This window comes from Panthera uncia (assembly GCF_023721935.1).
Source record: "Panthera uncia isolate 11264 chromosome A1 unlocalized genomic scaffold, Puncia_PCG_1.0 HiC_scaffold_17, whole genome shotgun sequence".
Classification (NCBI taxonomy): domain Eukaryota; kingdom Metazoa; phylum Chordata; class Mammalia; order Carnivora; family Felidae; genus Panthera; species Panthera uncia.
In genome coordinates, this window is record NW_026057577.1 from 18,222,305 (window position 1) to 18,246,656 (window position 24,352).

Below are 24,352 nucleotides of genomic sequence, written 5' to 3' on the forward strand. Positions count from 1 at the left end.
GTTGCTCATTGCATGCATAGAAATACATTTGATTTTTATATATTGACCTTGTATCCTGTAACCTTGGTAGAACTCATGCACTAGTTCTGATAGAGTTTTTTAGGGGTAGATTATTTAGGATTTTCCACATATACAATTATATGGTCTGCAGAGAAAACTGGTTTTACTTCTTCATTTCCAATCTGATTTGAATCCAGATTCAATCCAGTCTGAATACCTTTTAATATTTTTTCTAGCTTTTCTGTACCAACAAGAACTTCCAGTACAATACCGAATAGATAATGTGAGAGTGAGCATCCTTGTTTTGTTCCTAATTATAAGGTTGCCTTTCCCCATGTAAGAATTATGTTAGTTGTAGGTTTTTCATGCAAGTCCGTTGTCAGAATGAAGTTTTTTTTCTATTTCTTGTTTAACAAGTGTTCTTATCATAAATGCATGTTGTGTTTTAATAAGTAGTTTTTCTCTATCTTTTGAGGTGATCTTATGATTTGTATCTTTTATTAATAAGGTGAATTATATCAGTTGGGTTTTGAATGTTAAACCAACCTTAACTTCATAAGATGAACCCTACTTAGTCATGATGCATTATCTTCTTAAGGATTTTGTGTCTGTGTTGAGGAACATTTCTTGTATTTTCCTTTGCTTGTATTACCTTTGACTGGTAATATCATGAAGGAAATAAGAGTTTGTGTAGAGTTGGTATTATTCCTTAACTGCTTAATATAATTCACCAGTGATGCCATCTGGACCTTTGGTTATATTTTGGGAAGATTTGAAATTATAAATTAAATTTCTTTAATTGGCATAGAGCCGTTCACATCTTCTTTGTAACTTGTAGCTTTTACAATACTTGTCCTTTTCTTCTAAGTTGTATGGAGCTGTTCACATCTTCTGTGTAACTTGTAGCTTTTAAGATACTTGTCCATTTCTTCTAAGTTGTTGAATTTATTGGCATAATGTTAGCTCATAATATTCTTTCATCATTTGTTTAGTGTGTGTAGGGTCTGGCCTGATGACCCTTTGTTCCTCCTGATACTAGTAATTTGTATTTTCTTTTAGGTTAGTGATAGGATCAGTTTTATTGAACGTTTCAGATAATCAGCTTTTGATTTTGATGGTTTTCTCAGTTGATAGTCTGTTTTGTCATCACGGTTTCCTCATTTATCATTATTTTTTCCTTTTTTTTTTTTTTTTTTTTTTTTGGTGTTATTGGCCCAGACATAGGTAAATGAGTCAGAATACAGAGTCCTGAAATGGACCCCTACATAGAGGTCAGTTGATATTTGAGAAGGTGCAAAAGTAATTCAAGGGGAAAGGAAAGTATTGTAAAGAAATTGCATGGTAATAACTAGATATCAGTATTGAAAAAAAAATGAATTTAACCCCTTTTACCCCACAGTGAACAAAAAGAAGAAAAATGACTTCAAATGAATCACAGATTTAGATCCAAAACTGTAAAATTTCTTTAAGAAAAAATAGGAGAAAGTCTTTGTGACCTTAGACTAGTCAGAGACTCTCAGATAGGATACAAAAAGCTCCAACAAGAGGCACCTGTGTGGCTCAGTCGGTTAAGCAGCCGACTTTGGCTCAGGTCATAATCTCACAGTTCATGAATTCAAGCCCCACTGTCTGTCTCTCTCAAAAATAAAGGAATATTTAAAATTTTTTTTTTAATTTTTTTTTTAACATTTACTTATTTTTGAGACAGAGAGAGACAGAGCATGAACGGGGGAGGGGCAGAGAGAGAGGGAGACACAGAATCGGAAGCAGGCTCCAGGCTCTGAGCCATCAGCCCAGAGCCTGACGCGGGGCTCGAACTCACGGACCTCGAGATCGTGACCTGAGCTGAAGTCGGACGCTCAACCGGCTGAGCCACCCAGGCGCCCCTAAAATTTTTTTTTAAAAGCATAAACACAACCACAAAAGCCCTGATAAATTGGGCTTTGTCAAAGTGTGAACTTGAAAGCAAGCTATAATTTGGAAGAAAATGTTTGCAAAACTTGTTGTATGAGAACAACTTGTATCCAGAATACACAAACAACTCTTAACTTTCTGACAAGACAAACAGTACAATTAAAAAAAGTGAGTAAAATATTTAAATATTCACTTCACAAAAAAAGATGTATGAATAAGCAGTAACACATGAAATAGTGTTCAAAAACATTAGTCACCAGTGAAATTCAAATTAAATCACAGAGTGCTAACCCCTCACAGCCACTAGCATGGCTAAAATATAAAAGAGTGGCCATGCTAAGTGTGGGATGGGCACTTACATGACTGGAATTCTCTTAGGTTGTTGGTGGAAACAGAAAATGGCACAACCCCTTTGGAAACAGTGTATTCGTGTCTCATAACGTGAAAATTACACTTTTCCATTTGAAGCAATAATCCTCCTCCTAAAAATTTACACAAGGGAAGTGGAAACAAGAATGTTCATAAAAGCTTTACTCACAAAACCCCCACCTGGAAGTTATTCATGGTCCATTGGTAGGTGACTATATACATATATTGTGATATATTACTCAGCAGTAAAAAGTAATGAACCACCAGTGCATGCAAAACATAAAAACATGATGTTGAGTGAAAGAATTCGGGCCCAAGGGTCCATACTATATGATGCTGTTCATATGAAGTTCTATAAAGAAATCACATTTAGTGTAGGCTCCCAGAAGCAGGTTAGTGGTGGTTTGGAGACAGGGGAAGGGGAGAGTAACAGGCAGGGGGGCATAAGGGAACTTCTTAGAGTGCTGGAAATACTTCTTTTTTTTTTTCAATGTTTTTTATTTTATTTTTGGGACAGAGAGAGACAGAGCATGAACTGGGGAGGGGCAGAGAGAGAGGGAGACACAGAATCGGAAACAGGTTCCAGGCTCCGAGCCATCAGCCCAGGGCCTGATGCGGGGCTCGAACTCACGGACCGCGAGATCGTGACCTGGCTGAAGTCGTACGCTTAACCGACTGCGCCACCCAGGCGCCCCTGGAAATACTTCTTGATTGTGGTGGCTCGTGTGTGTGTGTGTGTGTGTGTGTGTGAGTGTGTGTATGTGTCGTTAACATTTTTTAAATGGATCCTTATAATGGGTGCATTTTATTATATGGAGATTATGCTTCAATCAAGGAAGTTTCATTTTTAGTGCTTATCAAATCTGGCTGTATTTCAGAATCACCTGCTAAGTCCTTTCAAAATGCACATATTCTTCTAGCTCCTGTCTTAGCCCAGGAATCAGACTCCATCGAGAGGCCTTGCTCACCTGAGGTTTTTAAAAGTTTCAGAGGTGATTCTGATTCTCATTGGGACTTTAGAAGTAAACTTTTTCCTTTGCATGACTCTTTATTATTAAGGTTCCCAGGATCTAATAAGGTGAAATTGTATATAAAAAATATATTTGTTTTTTTTTCCATGTTATTCACATCCCCACTTTTATTAAAGGCTACAAAGAGACCTTAAGTCTCTTTTACTTATTTTGAAAGTTTTCTATTTTTAATAGCTTATGCTTACATTGTTACAATAGAAAATACCAGCAAAAAAGAAAAACTAGCCATTATACCAAAATTTGAGTATACAAAATGGAAGGTGAAATGTCCTGTGTCATCCTCCAATCTTATAGCCCTGATTGCTAACGATTTGATGCATATTCTTCTAGATATCTTCCTTTACTTCTAGGAGAGGGACACATAACTAGTATTATGTCTTTTCAAATATTCATTTTTATATTTAAAAATTTTTAAGGTTTATTTTTGAGAGAGAGAGGTGGCGGGGGGGAGGGGTAGAGAGAGAGAGGGAGACACAGAATCCGAAGCAGGCTCCAGGCTCTGAGCTGACAGCACAGAGCCCCACGCGGGGCTCAGATCCACGAACCGCGAGATCATGGCCTGAGCTGAAGTCATATGCTTAACCGACTGAGCCATCCAGGCGCCCCTTTTCATTTGTTTATATCTAAATAGTATGCTCTGTGGCAGCCATTATGCAGAGTCCTGAGGACAGCGAGCCAAAAGACATCTGCCATCCTATAACCTCCTGTTTGGTGGGAGGATAGATATTGACTAAAAAATGACGCAACATATATACACAAACTGTAGGAAGTGTTACAGAAGACAGTTATAGAGTGGGATTGCATAGTAGAAATGATAACCTGTTCAGAGTCATGCTTTGAAAAGTTTTCTTTTTCAAAACCACTGCTTAGATAGTATGATGATTACTCATTTGGATAAAACATCTTACCCATGAACATCCTTTTAGAATTCAACTACCGTTTTTGCCTCTTACTGTTAGAGTTTTTATATTATTTTTTTAAAGCTTATTTATTTTGAAGGAGAGAGAGCAACCACGAGCAGGGGAGGGGCAGAGAGAGGGGGAGAGATTATCTCAAGCAGGCACCGAACTTTGAGCACAGAGCTAGACTGAGGGCTCAAACTCAAACGGAGATCATCCATGACCTGAGCCCAAATCCACAGTCGGATGCTTAACCGACTGAGCCACTCAGGCGCTCCTGTGTTTTTTTAAAATAGCAAGAAATTGGGGCGCCTGGGTGGCTCAGTCGGTTGAGCGTCCGACCTCAGCTCAGGTCACGATCTCGAGGTCCGTGAGTTCGAGCCCCGCGTCAGGCTCTGGGCTGATGGCTCAGAGCCTGGAGCCTGCTTCCGATTCTGTGTCTCCCTCTCTCTCTGCCCCTCCCCAGTTCATGCTCTGTCTCTCTCTGTCTCAAAAATAAAATAAACGTTAAAAAAAAATTAAAAAAAAAATAAAATAGCAAGAAATCTTCATTATGTAACTTCAGTGACAAAAAATTTCACTCAGCAGATAATCATAAGTACCGTTCTGAATCTTCATCTGTAATTGTCACTCAGTTATGTGCTGTACCACATTTTGTTGCTAAAACGACAGTAGCAATTTGAAAATGGCAGTTTGTTCAAAGCAGCACATTTTTGGTGGTGGCAGAGGGGTTATTAATGTTGATATGTGTCAAACACGGGTGCTTTAAAAAGTATATTGCACAAAATCCTAATTGCACTTAATATTAATGGGAGAGTGTATAGGATGGGTGTTTTATGCTCCTATAAGTTCAGGAAGTGCAGGGTTACATTTTATCTTTAGGTTTTTCCAGACCTTTTAATATGTTACATCCTGGGTCTTTAGGATAGAGCTACAATACACAGTGACCCTGTATTTGACCATGGAACCCTTTCTGCCTTGCTATATACTTCTTGGGATAGATATCTAAGGAGAGAAATGAATGCCCAGTAGAGTCTTTAGAAAACAAGAATTGTAGGGCCATGTTTTAAAGATGCACAGGAATTGTAATGTTAAAAACATTGTTTAACCGGACGTGATTGGTTGCTTAAAAGCACTAGATCTCTTATATTTATATACTGAACTCTGGGAATTAATTTGTATGTAACAAAAGAATCAGTTCTCCATTCTTGCATCCTTAACTGGGAATAGAAAGTGAAATTGATGTTTCTCTTACATTTCAGAACAAAGTAGAAGAGATGACTTAGAAGCTTTAGGTCATATGTTCATGTATTTTCTGAGGGGCAGTCTTCCTTGGCAAGGTTTAAAGGTAATTGTTTTTGTGTTTCCTTTTGAATTTAATAAATTGGTGCTGTGTTAAGCTTCTGTCCTGCAAGTGGTTAATTTTAAAATTACCACCTTGCCAAGATTTTTTTTTTTTCTTTGTGTTTCAGGCTGACACATTAAAAGAGAGGTATCAGAAAATTGGAGATACAAAACGAGCCACACCAATAGAAGTGCTGTGTGAAAATTTTCCAGGTAATGAATGACGCCACACTGACACATGTGCTTCTATGCAGAAAACCAGAGCGGTTAATTTTATTGCTCAAGTTTATAAATACTTTTTCTTCATACTTAGATGAGTTCACAGTAGGACTTAAAAGATGTCACCATTTGATGCATAGACCACAGGGTCAGTTTTTAAATTGCTTTATTAAGATGGTATTAATAATAGAAGAAAGTCCCATCTTTTAATAGTGTTGACCGGTATCAGCCAAAATATCACTGACATACTTTTACTAAGTTAAAATATTTGCTGAGAAATGCCAACTGTAAAGTTTTGGCGTACTTGGCTAGTCACTTGAGTCTCCGTGCCATGCTCAAAGCGGGGTGTGATTTAGTTTTCGAAGTACATTAAAATCTTACCAACCTTTCTACTCTTAGGCTAATGTTACCTGGGGGGATGGGGATGTGAAAATAGTTTTATTTTCGTGTAGATTCTTGACAGTTCCGATTAAGCCAACCGAAATTCACTTGAGATTCCTGAATCAATCAAGGAATACGAATAATGTGTTACTAATGAATTAAGCAAAATGTGACCCAAACGTGAAGATAAAAGACTGAGTTCACAGCCCGCTTCCATATTCACAGGCTCTCCTGCACAGGGCTGGCCTTCTGGTGGTAGTCGTAGCAGCCACGTAATCTCAGGTAGCCCTTCCTCAAGTTTGCTTATATCGTTCTCAGACAGCTAACTTTAATTTCGTGTTTTTCTCCTTTGCTGTAACATCTAGAACTAGTAGGTTAAAAACAAAATACGGGTTGACCCTAGCAGTATAGGCGTAAGCAGATTGGCCGTGTGTTATTGGGAATTTCTGTACAGGCTTCCGCAGGAAAAAATGGGGTGTCAAAGTAAGTTAACCTGGTGTAATTAGCTGGAAGGTAATGCTGAGAGTCACCCTGTGAGGACGGTCCTTGCTGGGTTCCGCTCTCACCTCCCATTGGGCTGGGCGTCATCCTGTTCTTACCGGATCTGCACTGGATCAGAAAAGCACCCAGGAGTAACTTTCCATCTGTTACTACAGTGAATTTCTGTATCCTGATGGTGAAACCCTGTTTTACTAATTGCTCACCATTTTACCTCTTCACTTTCATGGCTTACAAATACATGTCTCTAAAACATTTGGGAATTACAACGGCATGGAGAGATTTATGTATTACCAAAATAATTGTTAGATGACCAGAAATCCAAAGAAGAATTAAACTGTGTTTCTGTGTTCTATTTCTGAGATCTCTTAGCTTTATTTTGCTAGGTCAGTTGGTTAGAATTCTGTACATAGCCCAAGTTCAGAATTTGAATCCTCTCTGGGTCATTTAGTGTATGTGACTAAAAGAAATCCAGCAAGGTAGTGCAGATACTTTCATATATAAACCAATTCCTACCACTATTTTCTTTTTTCTTTTCGTTTTGTTTTGTTTCTTTTCTTTTGCTTTCTTTCCCTTTCCTTTCCTTTCCTTTTTTCTCTTCTCTTCTCTTCTCTGCTCTGCTCTTCTCTTCTCTTCTCTTCTCTTCTCTTCTCTTCTCTTCTCTTCAGCTTACTTAATATAATTGTTTGAACTGAATGACTGAAATGCCCAAGGCTTTCTTTGCTTTGAATCCCTTCATCCAGTTGACAAGTTAAATGTTCAGTTTCTCAGAACTTACATTTTTCCATAATATTTTTTCCTACCAGTATTTTAAATAAATTAGCTGAGTAATGTGCTTGTGTTTAGATAATGATACGTTATTTTATTTAAAAAAATTTTTTTTTAGCGTTCATTTATTTTTTTTGAGACAGAGAGAGACAGAGCATGAACGGGGGAGGGTCAGAGAGAGAGGGAGACACAGAATCTGAAACAGGCTCCAGGCTCTGAGCTGTCAGCACAGAGCCCGATGCGGGGCTCGAACTCACGGACTGCTAGATCATGACCTGAGCCGAAGTCGGCTGCTTAACCGACTGAGCCACCCAGGCGCCCCAAAATAATGATACGTTATTTTTAATTCAACCTTTAGTACAAGGTTTCTCTTCAAACTAACAATGTAAGATAAAAAATTTAGCCCTTCCTAATAAAATGAAGCAAATGTATTTGTTAAATGAAATCTCTCGTTTTTCTTTTGACTGTATGTTTTTCTTGCCTTCTCTTCTTTTTAACTTCATTTTGATTAAATTCCTAAAATTTGAAATTGCGTTAGAATGTTGTTACTGTTTTCGTGTTTTTATAACACTGTGCTTTTAGATATGATATTGTATTATCAATAAGTACATAGACAGGTGTGATCAGAATAATTTTTATTCCTTTCCAGAAGAAATGGCAACATATCTTCGTTATGTAAGAAGGCTAGATTTTTTTGAAAAACCAGATTATGACTACCTAAGAAAACTTTTTACTGACTTATTTGATCGAAAAGGATATATGTTTGATTATGAATATGACTGGATTGGTAAACAGTTGGTGAGTACTTTATTCCTATATAGTGAAAGATTATTTGTAGTACTTCATTTTCCACAGTACAGTTTTTTCAGTGAAAAGAGTTGAGTACAAATACCTTTTTTTAAAAAGATTCATTTTAATGGACATTTTAAGTAGCCCCATACTAAAATTATTCCTTGAATTTTACAAAAAGCCCACATTAGGACTCCTTACTTTTTGTTTTTATTTACTTATTTTTTTCAAAGTTTATGTATTTATTTTCTGAGAGAGAAAGAGAGAGAGAGAGAGAGAGCACAAGCCGAGGAGGGGCAGAGAGAGGAGAGAGAGAGAATCCCAAGCAGCATCTGGGCTGTCAGTGCAGAGCCCAATGAGGGGCTTGAACCCACAAACTGTAGAATGACCATTTGAGGCCAAACCAAGAGCTGTACGCATAACCGACTGAGCCACCCATGAGCCCCTGGACTCCTTGCTTTTTAAAGTAATGAGTTACTTTGCACTTTTCATTCCTGATTTAGTTCTTTAAATTTTTTTTAATGTTTATTTATTTTTGAGAGAAAGACAGAGCATGAGTGGGGGAGGGGCAGAGAGAGAGAGAGAGAGGCGGGGGGAGGGAGACACAGAATCCGAAACAGGCTCCAGGCTCCAACCTGTCAGCACAGAGCCTGACGCGGGGCTTGAACTCGCAAACTGCGAGTTCATGACCTGAAGAGGAGTCGGACGCTTAACCCTGGGCCACCCAGGCATCCTGTCATTCCTGATTTAGTTCTTAATATGAAATATATATTTTTTTGCATAATATCCCATTATTTTAAAAGATCTGTTATACATTTTGCTTATTTCAGCCATTTCTCAAAACATTTGTAATTTAAATTTGTAAGTTCTAGCTATACTAGCAGTTTTAGGCTATGTCTTGAAATAGATACTTAAAAATTGGAGTGTGTTTTGTGTTTTTAAATCTGTTCTAAGTTTTTATAACTTAAGAAAATTTATCTTGGTTATAACTAGGATTGGTGATCACTTATAAAGGGACTTGCCATTAAATTCTTTATTTTACTTATTTGTCTTTATTTTATTATTATTATTTTTTATTTTGAAGAGAGAGTGCATGAATGGGGAGAGGGGCAGATGGAAGGGGAGAGAGAGAGAGCGGGTCTCAAGCAGGCTCCATGCACAGTGTGGAGCCTGAGGCAGGGCTCAATCCCACAACCCTGGGATCATGACCTGGGCCCAAATCCAGAACTGGCTGCTCAACCGAATGAGGCACCCAGGTGCCCCTAAATGTTTTCTTTGAAGAGGCATCTTTTAAAATACTTATTCTCACCAGTTTTTTTTTTTTTTTTTAATAAGTATGAGTGTCATACAAGATTTTCTTTACTTGTGGCTCACTGTTAGTGAATTTTTATCCGTATTTGGAACTACCAAACTCTCAGATTCACATGTTTTTGAACAATGGCTTATTTAAGTGTTTAATCTATATTTTTCTTTAATCCAAAGTGATTTGACTGTATGTGGTATCTATGATGTCAGCCCGAATAAACTGTGCTTAAAGTATTTATGTTAAGTTTTGAAATATATTTGAAAAATAAAAATTTTTGTAAGTCTCTCCTGTGCCAGAATATTGACAGTAAGCCATTTCATGACCTTATTTAAAAAAATCATTTCCTCAATTTTCTTAAAATAATTTATTGTGTTTATACATTAGCCTTGAAATTGAGAGACATGCACACATACACTTTCATTTTTTTTTTGATACGATAAAGTAACCTAAAAGTAAAGACAGCATTAGAAAGTCTTGTATTGATGTAAAAAAGTGAATGCTTAATAAAATATCTAAATATTTGGAAAACCCTCTAAAGAGTAGCTGCGTTTCCCTTGTGTTAGCTTGTTATTTTTAATGACACAGTTCAAGGATGGTATCTTCTCTTCAGGCTTTAAGTGTCTTTAGTTTTTCCTTGATTCCCTTAAGCAGCTAAACGATTTTAAGTGAGACTTCTGAAATAGAGGGTATTGATGTTAACTATTGTATTGTAGCCTACTCCAGTGGGCGCCGTTCAGCAGGATCCTGCTCTGTCCTCAAACAGAGAAGCACATCAACACAGAGACAAGATGCAACAATCCAAAAATCAGGTTTGCTGCCCTTTCAGATTTGAAATGTCTAGATTTCCTTCTGTACTACCTTCTGAGAGCTTAAACATATTTGGTGGTATACCATGCCCAGATGATAGCTTTATATGTGTGTGTATATGTGTGTGTGTGAGCGTATACACACATGTAGATAGATACCGAAGGATTGAAATACCTAGTTTTTCTTCAATAGACAAAAAACAGATTATATACACACCCATATTAAGGATTGAAGATACATAGATTTGCAACAAATAAACCTACTCTTTACTGTTTACTAGTTTCCCTGTTCACTGTTTACTAGTTTAAAAGTCACATGAAAATGTGTCATCATAAATTTCTAATTAGCAGTATAAGTTGGTATAAACTTTGAGAATATTTGATATTCTGTTAGAATGAAAGTATTTGGATATGCTGTTGGAATAAATTGTAATAGCGGTTGGTATTTCTAACTATAGTCTGATTTAGTAGAAAGTAAGGAAAACAGTGTGACCTGTAAGAAGTTGTTGTGTAATGAGCGGTTAAGAGCTCACTCAGTCTCTGGAATTGGGTAGATCTGGATATGACTTGATCCTGGAGAAATTACTCTATCTTTCAAAGCCTCAGTTCTCTCTTCTGTGAAACAGAAATAGTGATTGTTAATTCCTAGTATAGTAGTAAGCATTCAGTAAACCTCCACTCTCAAGGCTGTTATGATTATTATAATACACTCGTAAATAACTATGTTGCCAAGCAGTGTAAGCTCGATCACATGAAACATACTAATATAGTACCATGAAGGATCACTGAGTATGTGGCATCTATAGAAATTTTTTGGAGAAGATGGCTTTTGAGATGAGCCTGAAGAATGAAGGGAATTTTTAAAGGCAGATGAGGCACAAGGCCATTTTGGGGGAGAGTGAACAGGGTAAGATATGAAGCAGAAGTTGAAAAATGGAGAGTTTGAGGAATAGTGAGCTTTGCAGTTTGCTTGGAGCCGACAGTAGGTTTGAGGCAAAGCGTAGAAGATAAACGGGCAGCGAAGAGTATGTGTTTCCTGGGCAGGGTAATTGAAAGCTGTTGAAATTTTTGTAAGACGAAGCTTTATTTAACCCATCTTTGACCTGAAACATTTTGCTAATTTGGGTCTTTAGAATTTTCAGTTATAACCCTTTCTGGGGAAGGATCATGTTAACACATGATCCTTAGCCTTTCTTCCTCTTCTGTCTTTTATCCCACTGGAGTTCCATTGAGTTAAACAAGAGATGAAAATCAAAGGAAAGAACACAACTTATTAAAAATCATAGCAAAATAAAGTGCTCCATTTAGGGGATATTTAAAACCATTATGCTTTAACGTACAGCCACTTTAAAAAGAGTAGTTTTAGAATTTTGCCTTAGAAAAATTGGGACAGGAAATGGTCTTCTATAGAAGTTACTTCATATATAAATTACTACTCGTTAATAGCTTGAATACTCTGGTAAGTTGCTGCCTATAGAAAGAAATGGCTCCAAAGTCCAAACTTAGGGTTGGTGTTTTATAAATCACAATTAATTTCTCATTGGGATGAAGAGCAGTAATTCATGTTCTCTGGAAATCACTACTTGAGCTATTAGGTATCACAGTAAGTGAAGTTCTTATTGTCGAGTACAGTTAGATTGTAAGTATTTTCAAGTTTAAGTTCTATATGGTTTAGACTTGTCTTCCTAGCTAGATTGTGAGCTTACTGGGGGTAGGAACCATATTTGTGTGTGTGGAGTCCTTGTTGCACTAAATGTAGGGAGTCGAGTTTTGTTTTTTGTTTTGTGTTTTTTCAGGAAACCCTTTAGGGTAGCTTACATATTAAACTTGAAACCTGGCTATGCAGACTGTCATCATAATGGAAAACTCAAAAACGTTTCCTAAATACCTGTGAAGCAGTAGACAGATATTTCAGTCCTGTGAGAAACCCAAAGTTGACAGTCGCAAAAGAACATGAAATTGAACGGCTGAAATGTTGTAATGTCCCCAGATACACAATTTGTAACCTGAAGTCGATGGTTGAAGTTGCAGGTTTCCTGAAATTTTAGACACAGTGTCAGGTGCGCGTGACAGTGGATTCTGAGGCGAGGCTGTCGATAGAGCTTTTACTGTCTTCTGAATGTAGTCCATGACCCTCTCATGTCACCTGTTGTTCTGGGCAGCATGGAGGTATTTGTCTCTATTTCAGCAGCATTTTCGTTCTTTCTTCTTCAGATTCATTCTTATCTAATTTATCTCAATTTAAGCTACACACCTGCCAGATTTGGGTCATGAACATGGAGGGTTTAATGAAAAGGCCAAGAACTCTTAATAATTGTTTTGATAGACATACTTCATGCCATCTCACACTTCGTACATAACTTGGCCTTGTACAGTTTGTTTGGGAAGCTTAGTGGTGGAACATTTATTCATTGTGCTCCTTGCACTTAACATCTCTTCCTGCCCAGGGTTGCTCTGGCTACTGATAGGCTCAGGCTCCCGACAGCCTAGTATACTCGGTGGATTGTGGCACGTTGTTCTTTTTTGTGGCAAGTTTTTCTTGACTTAGGTTGAAAAAGAGAGGAAGAAAGGAGGACTGAAGACTTGAGAACTTGTGTAATTGTATTAAGGAGCTAGGTAGTACTATTGGCAGAGCAGAGCAGTTGGCTCTTGAGTTTGAATCCCTGCTGTATTTTGCAATTTCTGTGTTCTTAGGCAAGTATTTGAAGTCTCAATCTCTTCATCATTAAAATGAGGATAATACTCTGTATCTCAAGATGAGATAACACCGACAAAGAAGCTAATGCAGAACCAAGTTGTAAAAGAATTTTAAATATTTTATCCCTTGCCCTTCTTTTTATTAGTGTCATCCACATTTTCCTGAAACGTACACATTGACCCCTCTTAAGCAACTCCTGATTCTGCTGGTAGATTATTAGTTTGTGGTTATTGCCATGCACGTTTGCCGAGTCATGTAAAAGCATCAAGAATTATCAGCCTGTCCTGGGAATAGGTTCCTTAATTTGAACCAGATAAAAAGAGGTGAAGGAAGCAAAGGGATTCATTGAATAAGTAGGAGTGTCAGTGAACAACAACAAAAAATTGCTCGTCATATACATTTAGTGTTCTCTATAACACTGTTCCCTTTTCAGAGAGCTTTTCTGTTTTCTCATATTAACCTCACAATCAGAAACATGGTACTAAGCAAGAGAGAAAGATTTTTTAGGATCTAAGTACAGCTATTTAAGGACTATCTTTTTTAACATTGCTAGAAGTAGTCCCTCATCAGAAAACCAAGGGGGACCTCTACTGTAAGAAAATAATACTGGATGGCATCGTAGTACTTCTGTGATTTATTTGGAATGCTTTCTGGGGCACATCATTTTTTACCTCCCTGGTTCTTTGTTAACTTCACTTATAAAATTTAAGGGTGGAGCCCATGGTATCTCAAGTCCTTTCACTTCTAAATTCTATGGTTCTGTTTTACTTCCTGTGGTTGATCAATACCTAATAGTAGCCATTTAACTAAGAACCTCTCCACATCCAGTACGCAAAGGTAACTGCAGCTGTGATTCAGAATAGTGAGGGTATTTTAAATTTCCTTTTATACATTTGTTTTCTCTATTATAAGGATGAGATGTTTAACATATTGGGTTTTTCTTCTTCCATGCATGCCACATGCATTAAATAAATGGCAGTCGGCAGACCACAGGGCAGCTTGGGACTCCCAGCAGGCAAATCCCCACCATTTGAGAGCTCACCTTGCAGCAGACAGACATGGTGGCTCGGTACAGGTATTTTCTGATTTTTGCATGAGTGATTATTTCCCAAATTTATACAACTAACCCTTTTTTGAAACTCATGGCATGACTTCATATCCTAATGAAAAACTTGTTGCTGAACTCTCCATAATCCTATTCCTTTGTATTTAACCAAAAAAGTGAAATTAACATGGCCTAGAAAGACCACCAGCGAGAGATACTACGATTTTACCTTTGTTCATTTTTGCAAGTATAATCAACAATAGTTAGGTAAGTCATACTCACAACAGGTTAGAAAGACAAACTGTATTGTGTGAAATATGTGTTAAGCTTGATTTTCCAATAATAAGCTCAGTCTTTTTTAATGTGTTAGGTAATAGAACACTTTCGTATCTTTTTTCCCTTTTGTTGATTTTGCCTTCTTCAAACTTAAGTCAGCTAAATAGATATGAAACTTTTCCGTCCTTCATACTCAGAATGTACTTTCTGATTAACTGGTCAAATAAACATGCCCTTAATTTTTATAAAGGTTTATTTTGTTTGTATTTGTAGAAAATAGCAGATGGAGAAAATAATTTCAAGGGCAAGTACTTATTGAATGCTCCCTTCAACTCTTTATAAAAATTTAAAACAGTCCTTCATTTATTTATTTATTTTTGATGTGTTCGTTCCCGGACCCGTTTTCTGTGCACTTAGAGATAGTTATATCTTGCCCTCTCATGCCCCCTAAATTTCCATCTTTTATGTGTATTGTAGAAAGAGAATGGTTGCCAAGTCTTTTATTTCTTTTAAAATGCCAGCTTAAGGTAATTTAAATGCTGGTTTAAAGTAATTGAGATAACAAATGTTATCTCAGTCCATTTCAATTTAGAACTTTCTTTAAAAGTTTTGACTTTTTTCCTCCACGTATTTCCACTTGAATAATTTTCCATTATGCTTTACCAAATTTGCATTTTTCTTAGTGTGTATCTATATATATTTAGTTTATTGGAGCTCTGCTCTGGATTTTAGTCTTTCTTGCTTTGAATTCTAAAAATCCATTCTTGATTAAATCTCCTAAGTTCTCATGTTTTTCTCACATTAAATCTTAGAGGCAATTTAAATTACGTAACCCAATATTTTTATAGAACTTTGGAGTATGTGGAACTTTCAGTCCTGCGTAACAGAGATATTTGAAGAGTTTATAAAAATTTAGACTGAGGGACTCAGAGACAAGGGTGCCTGAATTGTAAAACTTTATTATGACTCCAATTCATATCCTTGGAAAAGTTAATGGAGCAAATTACATTTAGTTTCATAACACAAACTGGATTGTGTATGTGTCTGTATATGTTTACACGTTTCTAAAATGTTCTTTGTTACAATAGCAGGTGTCTTGCTCAGTGTTCAGGGATGTCACAACAGTTAAGACACTATTAGAAAGCCTTCCCACCACTTCTGTACCATTACCACTCTTGTATTTTCTTAGTTTCTTTTTACTCTGTGGGATTCCCAGAGGTAGCTCATGGGATCTCTGGACAATCAAAGGGTGAATGAGTTTGATTGTGGGCTCATGACTCTGGTATTTTATGTTCTCTTTTTTCATATGTTCCCAAAGAGACGTTTCAACTCTGGTTCTTTCTCATCCCCTCTTCTTAAAGCTTCTCTTCCTACAGAGACTACATCTGGCTTTATCCTAATATGTAATAAGTGATCAGTTTTACTTCCTAGAATTCTGTATTCATAAGTAAAACAAAAAAATTTCACTATTTTCATTGACTTCCTGAATTTATTTTACAACACTATTTAAGCTGACATGATGGGACACTAAGCCAATTTGACTCCTGTGAAAAATTTACTAGCAGAGTAAGTAGGCTCATGCGTGAATCTTGTTCTATCCTAAAATATTGACTTCATTTATGCTCTGTGTGCTCCCCACTTAAAAAGTTGAAAAAGTTACAACAGGACACTTGTGTAATTGGACTAATAAAATTGTAATCTAAAACTAGTAATAAGAGGAAAGAAAGGTGCCTAAAATCCGAGGTAACGTGATAATTATAATAAATGAATACTACGTTTGTTTCTGAACAAAGGAATCTTGTCTGATAAAGGGAAGAGATAAAGAGAAAAACCTTTTTGTTAATACACAAGTGTGAGGATAATTTGCCTTGAGATTCTTTGTGTGATGATCATTACATGACCCATTGGACAAAAGTTTCCAGTGTTGACTTCTTATGGCAAGTAAAAAATTGCCTTCAACAAATATTAAGGACATGTTATCTAGTAGTTTCTTAGGAAAGATGTTACCATAATAAGTAAAGAGCTCTCTGGTGATAAGTAAATACAGTACACATTTAGGATATTTGGAAGCAGAATCAAGAGTTACCCCAAGTGAGCGATTTGGGGCCCATGGCATTCATTCTGCACCTATTACTGCACCCTTTTCCTGGAACTCCAAACTGCTCTCAGCACGGCACCTCAAAGCATTCCAGGCTGCTTCCAGTTGACATGCAAGATGAAACCTCTTGCCATTTTGACCTACAGAAGGATCCTCACTTACTCATTATTTTGCATGTGCTTTGAATAGGAGCTGAATAGTGGAGTCCAAATGTGAACGCCTGGTTTTTCCACAATTACTATATGCATTACAGATCAAACAGATAGGTTGCCAAGTTGATTTCACTGTGTTTAAGAGCGCAAGCCCTGGAGTCAAATTCGAGTTCACATTCTATGCCTTATATTATTCATCAGTAAAACGGAAACATGAATAACGCCTCTATCTCATTGTTTTGTCATGAGAACTTAAAAAGTATTTAGCATAGAAGGTGGGGCTTATGAAATACTATATACTAGAATAATCTGTTGCTTTTTCAGATTAAGAAACTTGATTAGTGTCTGGGAAGTGAAGTCTAGTGGTACAGCCCAAAGAACGCATTGTCAAAGTGGGATTTATCTAATTTTATTCAATATCTTTAGTGTAATCATATTAATTCACTGACCAGAAGGCTCCAGCCATACATTTGATAAACTTTTCCCACTTGAGAGATTAAAAATAATATTTAAGTATCTGAGGACTTTATTTTGCATCTGTTCTTGGCTTATATGTGTTTTGGGGAAGTTCCCAGGGCAGTCAGCTTGTGCCCCTTTCTGCTTCCTTTAGAATCCTTGGTAATAAATATGGCTGAGAAACTTAGACCCATTACTTCCAGTTTCTTGGCCATGACATCATTCTGCAAATTTATGTAAATGTCTACTGGGAGGTGCTAGGCACCCTGCTGGAGTCTTCGAATAAAAAGGAGGAGTAACAGATACAAGGTGCCTGTTCCCATGGACCTTTCAGTCAATGGGGAGGGTTAATTAAACAGGCCGTGTGATAAGTGGAGAAAGTACAGGGCGCTCTAAGAACGTATAGGGAAGGACCTAACTTGGATTTTGTAGGTTTAGATTTCCTGGAAAAAGCAATCTCTTTTTTACCTGAATCTGTGTTTTCACCTGTTTTTAACGTGCAGAATCAGTAGGGGTTACCGGTTGAAGAAGGGAGAAGGGTCAAGGGAAGACGGTCCCAGGCAAGAAAACAACACATGTAAGGTTGTGCAGGAGAGAGAGGCTTTACACTAAGCCAATGACTACCGTCCATTCAAGCTGGTGTGTGTGTTGAGAAATGAGACTGAGAGGTGGTCAGCAGGAGAAAAATCATGAAGGACCTAACAGGTCCTGTTATTAAATTTGTACTTTATTTGAGAATGTTGGGTGGCCGTGAAGAGATAAGCAGGGTAACCCGGTTAGTGTTTTTTTCTAAAGGAGACTTTTGCTGGAGACTAAACTGGAGAGAGGAGAAGTCTAAGGCAGGTCTGGCCGAGGGAAGTGATGGGCAGCGGAGATGAAAAGACGGGAGGGGTCTGGAGAGATACTTAGCAGGTAGAATCTAGTTTGGGGTGGGGGCTGAGGGAGGAGGTAATGTCATTTAGCCCTTTTTGATCCCTTTCTGCCTGGCGAACCAGGATCTCCAAAATGAGCTTTTATTTATTTTTTATTTATTTTTAAAAATTTTATTTACAGAGAGAATGCGCAAGCAGGGGAGGGGCAGAGAGAGGGAGAGAGAGAGAGATGCAGAACTCGATCTCACGAACGGTGAGATCGTGACCTGAGCAGAAATCAAGAGTCGGATGCCTACCCCACTGAGCCACCCAGGCGCCTCCAAAATGAGGTTTTAAAATGTACCACTGGCAGCAGGCAGTGCTCCTATCGCTTCCCATGGGAGCCATGCCAGTGGCTGTAGCATGACTCCCAGGACACCAGGCCACCTGAGAGCCTGGTCTGGAGAGTGGACAGGTGGTTTCTGCCAGAGGGAGGAAGACAAACGGTAAGGGGGCTCCTGGCAAAGTACGTGAGATGGCGCAGCTCCTGATGGTTTGGAAATCTCCTTTAGTTGTACAGCCTTGGGTTGCAGTTAAGGAACTCCGTGGCTCCGTCCCCCTCCACCCCCCGACCAGGGGAGAAGGCCAGAACCGCAAACAGTGCTGCTGTGTGGTGCAGCCAGGTCCCGGGGATGGCCACGAAAGCGTGACAATTGTCGTACCGGGCGCTGTGATGTTGTAGTCAGCGTGACTCGAAAAATACAAATGCAGGTGATGATAGCAGGAGAGAGACAAGTGTCTTTTGACAAGGTAACACGTATGGTTACAAGTCTCAGGAGTCAGTACCACATCGCAGTCAGTCCTCCATTGTGCCCGTCGTGAATACTGATCTGTCTAAAACACTGCAAATAACCAGTGTCAGCTTTCTTCATCAAATCTTTCAAAATACGGAGGTACTGACAAGGGGGAGGAATGAGTGACCAGTACAGTCCTATCTTTCTGTCCTGTTTTCCAGGGCACTGAAATCTGCTAGGGGGAGGTTGTGCAGGGAGAGTAGTGTGCCTTCAGGAGATAAATCATTTCCAGCTCAGCTCCTGCCGTTTATCTCAGGAGACTCTTTGTCCCGGTGCCACTGGGGTAAATCCGCATTACAGGTTTACTTTCAGATTCTGCTACCGTAACATTTCCAGTAACATCTCTAGAGCCTCGAGTACTCAAAGAGTAGAGGGCTCTGCTTAGGACTTGCATCAGCGGAAGTGAGATTGAAATCCATTTTGGTGCATCTTTGCCGAAAGTCCGTGAGGATGTCCCTGTGCCTTCAGGATGTCAGTTGGAAATATCAAGAACATCAGTTAGAACTGTCGCTCTAGGTTTTTTAGAATATGTAAGAATGTTGGTTCATGTGGTAGGTGTGAACCCTGACCAGGGTCCAGTGATCTCTTTGGAAATTGTTCTAAACTATGTCTTCATTTCTTAGTGTGCCTTCTTATAGATGACTTTTAGAAAAAGCTTAGGGCGTAAGTGAGATATATAACATTTCAATATTTCTAGTATATTTACTGGCTTGATGGAGATCTGGTTAATGAAGACAGAGAGCCTGTACTATGCACCTGGCAGCATGCTTACCATAACTCAGATAGAAATTAGGAAGGTGGTAGGTAGTATAACTCGTTTGTATGAAGTCACTGGATTTGGAAAGTAAATTAATTGGCCTTCTAAAGTCATTGATGACAAAGGTAGCGTGTGTTGTCTTTGTACTCAAAAGTCTATGAGAAGGACTTCTTTTGGAATCAGGTATAGTGGGCAGCCCTTAAGTGAACCATCAGTTATCTCCCACACTTAGCTGCAGGCTGTTTCCACATTCTCTCCCCTTAAACTCCGCTTCATCTGGTTGCCTTGTTATTTATTTTATTTTTCTGTAACCTCTTAAAATAGAAATTAGACTGAGTTTCTTATCACCGTGAGACTATCAGAGAACATTCCTTTAAGAACAGCAAGAACAAAACACCCTGTAAAACACCTGAGTTATTTTTTCAAATGTCAGACTTGGAAGCAGCTGTCATCTTAGATACACTTTTGTTACAAAAAATCAGCCATTGGACGCTCATATTTCGTGGACTTGTAGGTTCTAGTTCAAGTTATAATTCTAGAAATGCCACATAAATGAAATCATTCTTTAGAATTTGGTTGATAAAAATCATTTGTGTATATGTGATCGATTTAGGTCTCCAGGAATATAATGACCTAGCATTTATAATACTATGTCTTTGGGGTTTTTTTTGTGGTGTTTTGTTTTTTTGTAAAATCCCCCTTTGCAAAAAGACCTTAGTTTTCTTAAGTGAAAGCAGTTTTACTGCCCTGACATACTCTTATGTCACCGGTATTAAGTAGGCTGCTTTTATAGGAGAACTCTGTTACCATGTTGCTTCTCTTCTTAGCCTGGGATGTTAGCTTCTACTTAGAGAGTTAGGGAATCTGGGAAAGCAAAGAAAAATTACATTAAAGAAGGACATAATGGAAGATGTTATTTCCTTCTGGTCTGGTTCTGGTTGACCACGTGGAATGAGATTGGAAACATTTCAGTAGAATAAAGCTAATTAGAGTCAGGTATGACTTTGTGTGAACTGAAGTAAGTCGGATTATATAGTCAGCATGCTCTTACAGTTGCTCTTGCTGGAAATTTAGAATACGTGAGGTGTAAATTTTCAATTATGCCACTTAAAGTAAGGGAAGACATGTTCGAGGAGCTGCCTGTAGGTTGAGACGGGACCCGTCCAAGTGTCTAGGGCTCTGGAACACAGAGAAGGAAGAGAAACCTGTGACTATTACGTGGAGAGAAGAGCAGTGGAAATTGTTCAGTGAACTGTTTATCTTCTGTATGCAAAGCATCCTGAAAATTACAGATAGTGGCGAGTACAAGAGTGTAAGATAAGAATCCTGCTCTCCTTTGTAATTCAATGTAGGAACTCTGACGTTGTAAAAATTAAGAATAAAGAGCTTAATTACGTTTGATAATTAGAGCAAATAGCGACTGTTACGTGTTTTCAGAAAGAGGGAGAAATAAAGAGAAAAAATTGCCTTGGAACTCAGTAAAATGCCAGGAAGGAGGAAGTTGGTGTCTCAACAGAGGGGCAGACTTAGAAACAAATGGGAGTGTTTCTCTCCTTGGGTTGGCCACGGTTTTCAGCCGTGGCCACAAATGTAGTGTTCATTTGTAGGTAGTAGGTCCACATAGGATATAGGAACCTCAGCCTCCATGATTCCTGCGTTAATCTAGATTTGTAGGTTGACACATAGTTGCTTTTCCTGGCATGTCGTGACCTCTTATTAAGAACATGTAACCTAGTGAAGTTTCAGTAAAATGGGGGCTCTGTAAATGGACCCAGTAGCCAGCTGTCAATGTGGTGTCCAGGCCCATGATACGTTAACATTATTTTTCTTACGACGAGGTCAGGTGGGGGAAGCAGCAGCCTGATTCTTCGGTTTTGAGCCTGGAGTCCAGTCTGGGAAGATGGTAGGGGTTACTGGAAATTGGAACCATAGATACAGGAAGAGAAGCACATTTAAGAGGGAGTATGAGAGGTTCGATTCTGGAAGTACTGAGTTTGAGGTACCGAACTTGGTCCGAGTGAGTGTGTGGGTCAGTGGTTGGCTCAGCAGGTGCTTTACGTAGGGGTTGTGGCTGAAGCCCCGAATGCAGGCAACACTGGCAGAGTAGTGGTGGCCGCCATTCATGGAGCTCGTATTACATGCCTGTCACTGCGGTTTACATAGCGATTCCGTTTCATCCCCGTATCAGTCTTGTTAAATAGATATTCCTGTTTCCCATTTCATAGTTGAGCACACTGAAGTTCAGCACGATGACATATCTTTCCTGGGTTGCACAGCTGTTAGAGCTAACTTTTGTTTCTAGACCCATCTTACTCTAAAGTACCAACTGGTGCTAAGTGATACAGAAATGTACAGGAAAATGCGGACCGAGCAAAGAGCAACTGAATCTATTTTCTAGGAATCGGTAACCTTTAAGAGCAATCTTAATAGAAATCTGATGTAGGGACAGAGTACAGATTGTAGGAAGTTAAGGAATGAGCGAATGGCAGATGAAAGTGTTAAGACTGTTGTTTTGAAGAAGTTTAGGGGAAAGCAAGAAATAGGATAGTAAGATGACTTTGTACGACCAAGAGGATTGGGGAGAATGTGGGTGTTTTGCCATGATTTTTATTTTGTTTCAGGATTTCACTCATCCTTGCATGCATTCATTCATTTATTTCAACAAATATGTATTGACTTCTTATTCTGTGCCAGGTGTAGCGGGTAGATATAGAAGGGAGCAGTACAAAATTCTTGCTGTCATGGAGCAGGAGGAGGTGGGAGTGGGTGTCAGTCCATATAATCAGAGGATCACCTCTGAGTAAATGCTATACAAAGAGTTAGCAGTAGAGTATAACGTGACATAGTGTGTCTGAATGGAAGTCTTAGATTGTGTGACGGAAAAGGCCTGCTTTAGAAATGTTCTCTGAGAATCTGAAAGATAGGAGAATGGCCATTGAGCAGGAAGAGAGTTCAGGCATTGAGATGATACCAAAGCCTTAAGGCAGGAATAAGTTTGACATACTGGATGGAGGCTAGTGAACAAAGGAAAAGGTAATAGGAGGTCAAGGGGTAGGCAGGGTTCAGACGTGGCGCTTTGTAAATTGGGGTAAAGAATATGGATCTTTATTTTAAGTGAAACGGGAGGTTGACCCTTGAAAAGATTCAAGCAGATAATTATATGTGATCTGATTTCCATCTTAAAATGAGCGCTCCGGTTGTCATGTGGCCCGTCCATTAATGGAGGGTAGGGACAGGTGAAAGCAGGACTAGTTAATAGGTTGTTGCTCTCATATCCACAAGAGATCATTGAGGTGGCCTGAACCACAGCCCTGGTGGTAATAGAGGTGGCCAGAACTGATTCGTCTGGGGCTGTGTTTTGGGGGAGGATTTAACAGGCCTCGCTGATGGATGAAATGTAGGGTTTCAGTCTGAGAGTGGAATCACAGTGACTCCTGGATCAGGGGCCTGACCAGCCAGGTGAAGGAGTCGGCAGGAGGCAAGGGAGACCCAAGCAGGGGGTGCAGACAGAAACACAAGGTCTGTCGGAAGGAGCTGTATGGATGTTCACAAAGGGACCAGTTAATGCCGTAGCCAGGTGCCTAGGGAGATGGGCACACCTGGGGGAACTGATGGGACTGGAGCACAGGAATTAGCCTTAAAAATAGAGGCAAAGAGACAAGACAGAAATGTCAAGATGAAAAGGGAGTTAGTTGGAAAAGCCAATATTGGATAGCCTTGATTTTTCATACAGTATTAGACCTGTTACTTTATTCAGTTATGAACAACTCAACTACATACTAATTGTTTTGTGTTCTTCGTATTAACTTTCTAATTTGCATACTTTAATCTTAATTTTTATCATTGTATAATCTGTTACTTTGTGTATATGTAATTTTTTTTTTCTTTTCGGCAGGTTGTAAGTTCGACAAATGGAGAGTTAAACACAGATGACCCCACCGCAGGACGTTCAAATGCACCCATCACAGCCCCTACGGAAGTAGAAGTGATGGATGAAACCAAGTACATATTTGTTTTCCTTCTTTGTTCTTAAACTATGCATGTTTGAGAATTATAGTCATATACAAGTATTCCTGGAGACTTTTTTTAAGGGAATAGGTGCATGCAAAACAAGTGATATTTGTAGTTATTTTAACCACTAAGTTGAAACTAGTGCTATTTCAGTAAATAAGTTTTACAATACAAAAATAATTATTTAGGAACTGTGCTCAATTTCTTACTTAGAATTAACAGCCTGTTTTTAGCATTTTATTTTTAGGAGCGTTGATGCATGAAAATTATTTCCATAGGATAGATGCTCGTTTTTTTCTGTAAGCATAAGAATATTAATTTTATAGTATGCTGCATGTGTTCATATTAGTTTCACAATAGTTCTTCTATGAATGTAAATGATAAAGCTGCTTGGAAAAAAATTAAGCATGAAAAACAATGTGATGTTTTCAATGTGGGCTACTTCTGATGATCTCTCTCTCTCTCTCTCTCTCTCTCTCTCCTTCCCTCCCTCCCTCCCCCCCCAATCCCCCTCCCCCCCTTTCTCTCTCTTTTTTCCTTGTATTTTTTTTCTTTTTCTTTTTCTTTTTCTTTCTTTTTTTTTTTTTTTTTTTTTTTGTGTATAGCTGCCAGAAAGTGTTGAACATGTGGTGAGTTTGCAAGTGTAGGCAGGCAGAAATAGCTCCCTTGACTGTCATTTCAAAGATTTTTGCTTTTTTAAAAAACATACCTTTCAACATAGAAATTATAATTGGTAAAAGTTGTTCAAAAACATTTGGTGTCATTTATTTGAGGTCTGAAAAGCAAGAAATAATTGTTTGAGGAGCTCTTTTGCCTGCTGCAACTTTTTT

The 24,352-nt window shown here is 38.5% G+C and overlaps 1 protein-coding gene across 6 annotated transcripts in view; it reads left to right on the plus strand.

Annotated features, from left to right (window-relative positions):
• The window catches only part of CSNK1G3 (casein kinase 1 gamma 3), a 100,304-nt gene that overhangs the window by 65,818 nt on the left and 10,134 nt on the right, over positions 1-24,352 (plus strand). For 2 of the 6 annotated variants that reach the window (XM_049649105.1, XM_049649104.1), the window contains exons 7-13: positions 5,476-5,561; positions 5,686-5,770; positions 8,073-8,221; positions 10,232-10,327; positions 14,002-14,097; positions 23,407-23,513; positions 24,128-24,151. In XM_049649105.1, coding sequence (XP_049505062.1) covers positions 5,476-5,561; positions 5,686-5,770; positions 8,073-8,221; positions 10,232-10,327; positions 14,002-14,097; positions 23,407-23,513; positions 24,128-24,151 — 643 coding nt within the window. The remainder of the gene's footprint in view (positions 1-5,475; positions 5,562-5,685; positions 5,771-8,072; positions 8,222-10,231; positions 10,328-14,001; positions 14,098-23,406; positions 23,514-24,127; positions 24,152-24,352) is intronic. The other 4 variants (XM_049649106.1, XM_049649107.1, XM_049649108.1 and 1 more) reach the window with 4 other exon arrangements.